We start from the raw sequence: 11,413 nt of genomic DNA, 5'->3' as shown, positions 1-11,413 counted from the left end.
AACCGCGGTCGACTATGTGGGAGTCCACTGACATAGCCATTACGCTAACTGCTGGTCCCCGGATTTCATATTTTTTGATACTAAAGTAAACTTGTTCTTTAATACTACTTTTCTGCCAACTTTTTCAAGTTCCCTCATATATATATGGGAGAGGTGTCTGTGTGTGTGTGTGTGCCACAAAATGTTAACCGTGTTATTTTGGTGGTAAGATTATGGTAGTTTTTGTTTCCTTATTTGTGCTTATGTATGTAATTGATACAATTTATAAATTTATCATTTAATATTTTTATAAACAGAAAAGCTCAGAAATATTCCTTTTTGAAAATATTACAAGTCAGGGCCAGCAGGTGGCATGGTAATTGAGATGCTAGACTTCCCACATGTCTGACCGCAATTTGAATCCTGGACCTGGTAGCTCGCTTTCTCACTCTCCCTTCGCCTCTCTGTCTTTCTCTGGTGAAATATATTTTTATTTCTTAAATTATTTTATTTTATTGGAGATGTTTTTGCTATAGGGCGTGTGTGCTCGCTAGAAAGACAGAGAGAGAAAGAGAGACAGAAAGCAAGAAATCACTCCCCAGGGGGGATGGCCACACCGCAATCCTTTCTCCTCCATTTTCTTCTCGGGACCTTGGGCACGCATGCACACATGCCTGGCATGAGTTTAAACTACTGGGTCTGGGACTCGAATCGTGGTTGACTACATGGGAGTCCAACGACATAGGCATTATGCTAACTGCTGGTGATATATAATTAATCAATCAATAAATCAATGTAATTCTTAAAAAATAAAAATAGTAAAAATTCTGCAGTCTAAGGAAAGTACCTTGACCTGGAATCTTCCCAAGGGAAGTGCTCCTGGCCAGACTCCTGCAGCTACTTGGACTGCAGCTCTACTACTGGGATCATTGGAAAAGTCATGATGTATTTTTTAAAAAAAAAATAATTATTTTACTTAACTTTATTTATTCATTTATTTTCATTTGACCAGAGAGGAACAGAGCGAGAGGCAGAGAGAGAGAGAAAGCGAGAAAGCAAGCCACCAGGTCCTGGACATGAACCATGGTATTGGTCACGTGGGATTCCAGCGCTCTTAACCACCACGCCACCTACTGGCCCAGTCATGATGTATTTTTCTACGCAAAAATGCATCATGACTCTGCCGATGACCCAACACATGGTGATCACCCCAGCTTCTGCTGCTTGTTGCTATTGCCAACAGCAGGTGCTGATAAGACAGGAAATAATTTGCATTTACTTAATGTAACTTAATGCTAGACTTTCGGCTGTGTATTTTATTCCTACTTAATTTTCCCACTGCCACTGTGCAATACACGTTAGGTAACTTGCCACCATCCCCTCAGCTGTTGACTACCGACCTGAGGCAGCATGTTGGACTTGGCCATTTCATGTTCTAGTCCTCAGGCTACTGCAGTGGTTTCTTCTGCCCTGCCCTGCACATGGGTGACACGGCATGTCAGTGAGGGGTTAGTCTCACTTACAGAAGAAAGCCAGGACTTCTATTGAAGTCCTAAGTGTCTGACCTATGTGTTTCCCTATTCATGTATTTTTCAAAGTTTCTTTCTTTCATGAAGGAGAGAGAGAAGGACACCCTCAAACAGGGTCTCTATCCTGCAGTTCATCCCGTCTCAGCTGGCCGAGATCATGAGCACAGGTGTGTCCAGTGTGCACAAGCAGGAACTGGAATGCAAACCCGCGACTTCTCCCACAGGGGTCGTTACCACTGCATCACCATCTCCCCACCTCCCATTTTGTTCTAACTTGCACACCACATGCTGAGTATTCTGTGAAAGCACGGGTATTGAGACAAGAAGGAAGGATCTGTTGGGAAAGGAGGATCTGCACTTTGTTGTCTCGACACCTAAGCAGTCGGGTATCCTGGAATTACCAGTGGCGCAGGAGTAGAGGAAGATGAGCAGGATCACTTGGAATGCCTCCCCTGCTTTTATGTTTCATTACAGAAAATTTCAAATTCGTTCCAAAGTAGAGTAAATGGTATAAAGAAATCCCATATCCTATCACTCAGCTTCAAAAAGTATCTACTTGCACCGATTTTGTTTTATTCATACCGGCACCTGCCCCCCCCCCCTCTTTCAGAGTGAAATCCCGGCACCCGCCCCCCCCCCCCCTATTTCAGAGTAAATGGGAGGCTCTTTCCCATGGTAGGATCCTTCTGCTATTCTAAGAGCCATTAATCAAGGTGCTAGCAAATGTCATGCAACTTGGCAACACCTGTCTACCTATACTGAGCCTGGCTAGAATTTTGTTTGATACTTTCCTTCCTTATTCACATGTGCCACATGTGATTAAGTGTGAGTGAACCATGATAGGTTAAAAAAACTAGAAATCCATGTGGTAATTTTTTCACAGTATTTCTTTTCTTATGAACTTTTTGAGGCCCTCTTGAACATAGTATATTGTGGACATCTTTCAGCAAGCAATACATATAAATAATGAAATTTAATTTTGGGACCAGCAGATGGTATGGTGGTTAAGGCGCTGGACTCCCACATGGTAGACTGCAGTCTGAGCGTTGGACCTCGGAGCTTGCTTTCTCACTTTCTCTGTTTCTCTCTAGTGAGTGCACATGCCCTACAGCAAATTAAAAATAAATAAATTAAATAAATAATTCTTTAAAAAAAGAAATCTAATTTTAAAGGGCTTTCATAACGTCGATTTGTAATTTTTCTAGAGAGTGCTCAATATTTCGTTTTAGTCCACACAGGCCTAACGCTGTTTGTACCTAGGTGATATAAATATGTACTACATAGCTGTAATATATACCTACACAGATGTAATATAAAAGCAGTGCAATTACAAGAAGCCTTTTACTTATAATGAGGTGACGCTACTTCGTTGCAGACCTCCAGAGGCTACCATTCACGCAGCTGCAGATGGCCACTGAGGCCCAACGAGAGTGAGCATTTAACGAAAACTAAATCCTTATAGACGGGCTTGTTGGATCATCCGGTTCCATAAATCGCAGGTTAGCGTTTGCGGTTGAGAGAGGTTCAGTGAGGACTGTTTATGAGATGCAAGTATTTCATTCGTCTTCGTGAAAAACGGCCGGAAAAGACAAACACCTTGAAAACTCCTGAAAAGGAAAACGCCTCTTTTCAATTTGCCAACTACGGGACACCGTGGAAATCCCACGCTGGGACCGGCGCGGTGCCTGCTGGGAGTTGTAGTTCGTCCTCGCCTTCAGTGATACGGTCCGGGCCCCGCGAGACTCCGTTTCCCGGCAGGCTGCGCGCCAAGGCTGCCCGCCGGAGTCCAGAGCTGCCGCGCTGGTTCTAAGAGTGCCAGTGAGCGTTGGGTACTGGGGTGGCGATGGCCTCGTTCGTGACGGAAGTTTTGGCACACTCGGGGAGACTGGAGAAAGAGGACCTGGGCACCCGGATCAGCCGCTTGACCCGGCGGGTGGAGGAGATCAAGGTGAGGGCGGGCAGCGGCGGGTGGAGCAGAGAGGACGCCGGGTGAGGCGCCAAGGAGGCGTGGGGGCTACGGAACGGCGGACACCGGGGCTGGCAGCAGCCGGGGGTGGTCCGAGAAGTCTGGGCTTGCCGGCCGAGCAACGTGTGGACTGAGGACGGAGCTGGACGGAGTCCAGACGGGGCTGGGGACGGAAGACGAACAGGCCTGGGACTAGGGAGGACTGCGGCTGGGGGTTGTTGGGGCGGCTTGGGCTGGGGGAGGAGAAGGAAGACGGTCGAGAACAGCAGAACCCCCGAGTGTGGAGAGCGAATTTGAGAGGGGTGGCAAAGCGGACAGGTCCTCCCGCACCAGCCTCAGTGTCCGCGTCCTCCACCCACTCCTTGACTGGGTTGTGAAAGAAAAGCAGTCCAGGATCGCTGGTAGAAGTCCATTTAAAATTTAAGGGCTTCAGTAAAGCATAAGCCTGAGACTTTGGTTATGCCCCACATGTGCTCCAGTGGGTGCATCCGGGGGTATTGTCCAAAAGGCACAGCTTTCGTTAACAGTGAAAGAACTGACATTTTCCAGCGGGGCCTCCACCCGGTCTTCACCCCAGTGTTCTTGAGTTCATGGTGTATAGAATGAGGCATATAGCCTGCATTGCTTTAATAATGTAAACTCTAGGACCAACGTAAGCTCCTGACAAGCACCTTGAAACCTCCCCCGTTGCCCGTCTCTTGGTTCTATATTAACCAGCTTTCTTGGCCATTTTGATGAGCACATCCTGGTGATTTGTCCAAAACCTGGCTACCACAAACCACTTTTTATTTCATGGATTATTGGATCATCAGAAAAGTCATGACTTTTTTTTCTGTTTCTATGCAAAAATGCACCATGACTTTTCAATGACCCAGTGAATATACTCTTCAGTCTTCTTCTTAGGTTGATGTAATTTTGGCAATAAGGATGAAATTCAGAGCCATCCCTAACTTCCTGGCCATCCCTCTCAGATTCTGTGATTCCTGAGCTGTGAAGGAGTAAGTTCTGAATCTGGACCTAGATCTAGTGCATTTGAGCTGTTACTAGCCCTTTCACGACAATGAAGAGCTTTCCAGCTCTACTCTGGTAGTAGATGGGGTTCCTGTCTTAAGTCCTTGTTTTTTTTTTTAAATTTCAAAGAGCATATATGCACAAGATGCGTGGGAAGCATCTCCCCAGTGGGGCCTGGTCATACTACAATTTCCTGTCTTCCATTTCTCCATCTTATCAGGATCCTGGACATATATGTATATCCACCTGGTGTGTTTTTCAAACTGCTGGGTCCAAACTGCATAGTTATTTGCAGTTTTACTTTGTACAGATATTGTTATTTTTGCCAGTGGTTTTCTGCATCTTCAATTGCTTTTATTTTAAAATTATGTGTACCTGTTCAAGTCTGGATTGGATTTAAGGGAGAAGTTTTTGGTATGCACCATCTGGGCACAAGGTATAGCTCTTACCAATAACCCTAGTTTTTCAGAAGTGGTTTTCTAGATTTGCTTTGTTTTTGTTTTTGAGTTTAGCTATAAGGCATGTGCACTTACTGGAAAGAGACTAGGAAAGCGAGATAGGGAAAGTGAGAAATCACCCCCCCACACACACACACACAGAGGGTATGGCCACACTGCATTACCTCCCCCTCAGTTATCCTCTTGGAATTTTGGGCATGTGTACACATGCACCTGGCGTGTTTTTCAAGCCACCAGGTCTGGTACTTCAACTGGGTTGGCCATGAGGGATCCAACACATTAACCACCATGCCACCAGCTAGCCCAGGATTTCATTACTTTTTAGTGTGATGGAAAGAGAATAGACTATTAAGTTACCTTAGCATGTCACTCAGAGCTCCTCTGTGTTCTAAACCTGCACTACTTTCCCTTTCACTTATTTCATTTACTATGTTGAATCTTTAGCCATTTGAAAGTTACCTTTTATGCTCTAAGTAGGCCCACTTTATTATTTTTTTTTAATTGCTAGAGGCTGTGTGCTCATCCCAGAGAGAGAGACAGAGACAGAGACAGAGAGAAGGAGTGTGAGAAAGCACCCCTTAAAGGGATGTGGTCATACCACAGTCCCTTTTCTGTTTCTCCATCCTGTTGGGATTTTAGACACTCATACACATACCTGGAGTGTTTTTCAAGCCATGGGGACTGAGATTCAAACCACAGTTTGCCAGATGGGAGCTGGGTCACCTTAACCAGTAGGCTCTGGGGTGGCCCCCAGTTTTTCTTTTTTTACTAGTTCCCACATTTTGCTTATGTTGGTGTATGTCCATCTTTACCCTTAGTATGTCTATTTCTACCCGTAGCTCAAGTCTCATCTCAGGTGTAGTCTCCTGCATAAAAACAAAACAAAACCCATTCTCTCCTAGAGAGAGGTGAACTATTTCTTAGTTGTACTTCTGGAGGACTTAGTCATTGTTGTATTTTATTTCAGCCCTATATTCTGGTTATTAAAATGTTAGTATCTTTCTTACCTACAAGGAGTTTATTTATGGGCAGGTGTAACTTATATCTTTCAGAGTGTTCAGTGATTCAGTGCAAAGTACTCAATAATTTGTTTATGGAGTTAATCTGAATTAAAGGAGATGATGAAATTCAATTCAATTTAGGAATTTAGGATAGGGCCTAAAATGTTATAGGCAAGAAGATAGGAATTAATAAATCTATTGAAGTATACAGACTATGCATTTATCTGTTTACTTATTTTTTAAATGTTTATTTATTTCTTCCATGAGCAAGAGAGAGACAGCACCCTCAACAGAGTTCTCATGCCATGATCCACCCCCACCTTTGGTCAGCTGCAGATCATGGGCACAACCAGGGAGGTCTCTGGATGCAAACCTCGAACCTTCTCCTGTGGATCAGCCTCATAGAGCATCGCGTTTTCCCTCAGCTCCACTGTCTGGCTCTCCACTTACTTTTTTTTCTACTGTGATTAAAATTGGTGGCTGCAGTCTGATTTAGTTCAGTATGAGAACTTTGGGCCCCACCTTTCTTTTCCAGCATTTGTACAACTCGTGGGCACTGTTGGAGTTTGGTGGTCATTGTGCTCTGGCACCCGAATAATGTTATGGTACCTTAAGTGGTGGGGGAAATGTGTTTTCGAAAGAGACCCATTTGCCTGGAGGAAAAGTGGATGGGTATAGGTGACTGGCAAGAAGCCTCCAACACGGAAGCTGTCTTATGGAAGACAAGCTGTATCTTTTAACAGTTTCCTGCTCATCTCATTCTTTTTTTTTTTTTTTTTTAATTAATTTGTTCATGGGTGTGTGTGTATTCACTGGAGAGAAGGAGAGAAGGAAAGCAAGGAAGCACCTGTAAGGGGAGATGACCATGTTGCAGTCCCTTCTCCATTCTCCCCTTGGGATTTTAGACACACATGCATAGGCACCTGGCATGTTTTTCAGACTGTTGGGTCTGGGACTTGAACTGCACAGTTGGCCATGTGTGATCCGTCCACCTTAACTACCACACCAGCTGGTGACCCTCACTGTCTTAATATTAAAATTCTTCTGTCTTCTAGGGCGAGGTGTGCAGTATGATAAGCAAGAAGTACAGTGAGTTCCTGCCTAGCATGCAGAGCGCACAGAACCTGGTTACCCAGGTGGATGAGCTGTCTGGTGATATTGACCTGCTGAAGTCCAGGATAGAGAATGAGGTAAGACAAGTTTTTTATGTTGGGTGGGTTTGTAGAGAGGCAGTTCAGCTTCCTGATTTCTTTTCTTCTTCTTTTTTTAAAAAAGAATGATCTTATTTAGATTTATTTATTTATTTATTTTAATTTGACCAGAGAGGGACAGAGTAAGAGAGAGAGAAAGAGAGAGAAAGCAGGAAAGCAAGCCACCAGGTCTGGTACTTGAACCATAGTTGGCCATGTAGGTGTCCAGTGCTCCTAATCACCATGCCACCTGCTGACCCCCAGCTTCCTGATTTCTTTTTTTTCCTTTGGGGAGGTTTTTGTTATAGGGCGTATGCACTTGTCAGAAAGACAGAGAGAGACAGAGAGATAGAAAGTGAGAAATCACCTCCCGGGGGAATGGCCATTCCACAATCCCTTCTCCTCCATTCTCCTCTCGGGATCTTGGGCAAACATGCACACATGCCTGATGTGACTTGAAGCCACCATATCCGGGACTCAAACCGTGGTTGGCTACATGGGAGTCCAGCGACATAGCCATTACGCCAACTGCTGGTCCCCCTAGCTTCCTGATTTCTAAGGCAACTCCATTCTGTACAATTTCTCAAGACCTCACTCTCCGTATTGGTAAATGGAGGTCAAATTAAGTGATTGTAAGGCGACTTCAGTCCTAAAACAGAAATATTTTAAAACTTTGTCAAAGACAGTCTTTGTCTTTGGCCTCTGGAAAGTTGACTTGGTTTTCCCAACACAAGCTCTCTACTTCCTGTTGTAAGGCCAGTGGCTCCCTGCCCTTCTTGTGCAGTGTAGTGTCACTTAGGCACATGGTCACACCCAACTGAAGGTGGTCAGGACAGAGATGTAGGTGCCATTACTATGGAAAAAGGAGAATGGATTTCAGTGGACAGTTCGCATATAACCCCATCCAGATGCATATTTGGAGGTTAGGAAAATGAATATGAACTTAAGATAGCAGCACTCAGAAATCGAAGCTATGGGAATGGAAGGGATTGCACAGAGAGAGTGTATAAAGCAAGGTTTTTATTTTTATTTTTTAAAATTTGCCAGAGGGCACATGTGCATGCTAGAGAGAGAGAGAGAGAGAAGGTGAGAAAGCTCCCCCTGTGGAGGCAATGCCTTCTCCATTTCTTCCCTTGACATTTTGGGTATGCACACATACGCGTCTGGCCTGTTTCTCAAGTTGCTGAATACAGGACTTGAGCTGCACAGTTGGCCAAGTGGGTTCCAGCTCCTTAACCACCATGGCTGGCCTGAGCAGAATTTTTCAGCCTTGGCCTAATGATATTTTGAGCCAGATCATCCTTTGCTGGGTATTTGGGCGTCTGTCCTGTATGTTGTTGGATGTTAGCAGTACACCTAGCTTTTTCCACCAGAGGCCGGTAGAATATTCTCAGTGTGAAAACCACAAATGTCTCCAGACATTGCCAAGCATTCCTTAGGGAGGGTGGGGCAAAATTGTCCCCTGTTTAGAGTCACTGGTTTAGAGTAAGAAGATAGCGAAAGAGAAATGAATGTTACTGTGTATAGAGTGGTCTGAGGGAAAATGAAGAAAGTAAAAAGAAAGACCAGCGAGCTAAGGAAAATCAGCAGAGAACGGTATCATGGAACGCAGGGAAAGAAGGTTTCAGAAGGGAGGAAGGTGACTGTACTGTGAAACAGCTACGCGCTGGTAGTGTGTGCTTTGGATTTGGCAATGAGAGTGGAGCGGTGGGGCTAGGAACCAGGTCACAGTGAGGTGCGGAGTGGATGAGAGGTGAGAAGGTAAAGATACTTTCAGGAAGATGGCATGTGAGGAGGGGCAAGGCATGAGGCAGCTGCTGAGAAATAGGCGAGTTGCTGTGGTGCGGGAAACTTTTTCTTAAAGATGAGTGAAATTTGGGAACCAGCAATTAGCATAATGGCTATGTCACTGGACTCCCACATAGTCGACCGCGGTTCGCGTCCCGGACCCGGTGGCTTAAAACTCACGCCGGGCGCGTGTGCGTGCGTGCCCAAGATCCCGAGAGGAGAATGGAGGAGAAGGGATTGCAGCGTGACCATCCCCCCTGGGGGGTGATTTCTCGCTTTCTGTCTCTATGTCTCTGTCTGTCTGTCTGGCGAGCACACGCACCCTATAGCGAAAACCTCTCAAAAAAAAAAAAAAAAGATGAGCGAAATTTTAACATCTTTAAATTGATGGGAGGAGTTCTGTACTGGTAAGTATTTTTTTTTTTTTTTTTTGAGAGATTTTTCCCTGTAGGGCGCGTGCGCTCGCCAGACAGAGAGAGACATAGAGACAGAAAGCGAGAAATCACCCCCCAGGGGGGATGGTCACGCTGCAATCCCTTCTCCTCCATTCTCCTCTCGGGATCTTGGGCACGCACGCACACGCGCCCGGCGTGAGTTTTAAGCCACCGGGTCCGGGACACGAACCGTGGTCGACTACGTGGGAGTCCAGTGACATAGCCATTACGCTAACTGCTGGTTCCCTGTACTGGTAAGTATTAAATCAATATATATTTCATGAGTGTGTGAAAATGAAGGATAAATTAGGGTCAAGTTAAAGGTATAACAGAAAGGAAATCACTGATGATGTGATCCCCGAAAATGGGCAGAATGGGAGGCAGATTCTACCTCAGCCTAAAAAACAATCTTAGAGCTATCCAACTGTATCTTGAATTATCACTTGGCGGTGAAGATAACCTTCTAATAATCGAGGTGGGTAAGCTCTCTGATGGAAGAGAGCTGCTTAAGTTGAGAGTGGATGAGGATTTTATGTTGATAGAAATGGGTATTCTTGCACAGAGTAAGGGTTTAGACTAGGGGGACCTCTGTGATATCTTCCTCCTACATTTTTTTGTTATCATCATAATCTTGTTTATATTACATTGGATTGCATGTAACTTTACAATATAGTACATTGCTTTTTCAAAAGGGAATGCCATGCCTGTCAGTCAGTACAGAGACACTAATCTCCCCTCTTCATCATTCATTATCTTTTCAATGTTTTTCCCAATCATTATTATTATTATTATAGTTATTTTTTTAAAACAGTCAATCACTGTTTCTCATTTTGCTTGTAAAAAGACTTTACCCATCATGAAATACTTCTCAGATCAATCCAGTTGAGAATACTATACACGTCATCATCAACAGGCAATAATCTATATCTGTTTCCCATTAACTCCTGCCTCTCTATTTGTTCTCTTGCTTTCTCTGTCCTCTTCTTGTCACCCCCCTCCATTCCACGCTGTCTTATTCTCATTAAGTACTTTCACTGCTTTTATGTCCTCCAGTATTTCGCTCTCTACCATAAAGTGTGGGTAGTCCTTCCTCCTACATGTGATTTTTTTAAGAAATATTTTATTTAACTTTATTTATTTATTTGTTTGTTTGTTTAAATTTGACCAGAGAGGCACAGAGAGAGAAAGTGAGAAAGCAAGCCGCCAGGTCTGGGACTCGAACTGTAATCGACCACGTGGAATTCCAGCGCTCTTAACCACCACGCCACCTGCCGGCCCCCATTGTGTGATTTTTATTCCAGTCTTAGATACCATTGAAATTTTAGCACGAATTATGTAAAGCATATTGAATAGTTGCTAATGTTTACTCTCTTAGGCTTGGTATAGCTTGTAAATACTGGTTTTTGATGTGTGAATTAGGTTCGCCGAGATCTTCATGTATCAACTGCTGAATTCACAGACTTGAAGCAACAGTTGGAAAGAAACTCATTAGTTCTCAGCTTGCTTAAACAACTGCAAGAGGTCAGTAGGCTCAACTCAGACTTTTGTGTTTTAGTGGTTAGAAAGTTATTCCTGTATATCTTTTCCAATTTGTCTCATTATTCAGTGGCTATACGCTGACTATAGTGATTTTTAAAAAATATTTTAAAAACAAAAAGACTTGAAACAATAGGATGTATAAAATAAAACACCCGATGACTTACACATCCCTTTTCAGATTTCCACTGCTATCGAAGAGTACAACTGTGCATTAACTGAGAAGAAGTATGTCACCGCGGCTCACTGCCTGGAAGAGGTACCGACTGCTTTCTTTGAAGCATGAGCAATTAATGCTCTTCTTATTTTCAGTGGATTTTGTGTCTTATCTATTCATTATCATATGCAAATATATTTCTCATTGTCCTGAGTCAAGATGGAATGTTTAACAATGATTCCATTTTACTATCAGGCACAGAAATGCTTGAAGTCACTAAAGTCCAGAAAATGCTTTGATTTAAAATTGTTGAAGTCTCTCAGCAAGGAGCTCACAATACAGAAACAGAACATACTTTATCACC

At 43.9% G+C, this 11,413-nt stretch overlaps 1 protein-coding gene across 1 annotated transcript in view; it reads left to right on the top strand.

Annotated features, from left to right (window-relative positions):
* Positions 1–3,255: 3,255 nt before the first annotated feature.
* The window catches only part of ZW10 (zw10 kinetochore protein), a gene marked incomplete in the record, with an annotated part of 39,231 nt that continues 31,073 nt past the window's right edge, over positions 3,256–11,413 (top strand). The window contains 5 exon segments of the mRNA XM_027772887.1: positions 3,256–3,456; positions 7,000–7,134; positions 10,776–10,877; positions 11,074–11,151; positions 11,305–11,413. Coding sequence (XP_027628688.1) covers positions 3,352–3,456; positions 7,000–7,134; positions 10,776–10,877; positions 11,074–11,151; positions 11,305–11,413 — 529 coding nt within the window.

This window comes from Tupaia chinensis, unplaced genomic scaffold, assembly GCF_000334495.1.
Source record: "Tupaia chinensis unplaced genomic scaffold, TupChi_1.0 Scaffold000311_2, whole genome shotgun sequence".
NCBI classification, from domain to species: Eukaryota; Metazoa; Chordata; class Mammalia; order Scandentia; family Tupaiidae; genus Tupaia; species Tupaia belangeri.
This window is presented reverse-complemented; position numbering and strand designations above follow the sequence as displayed.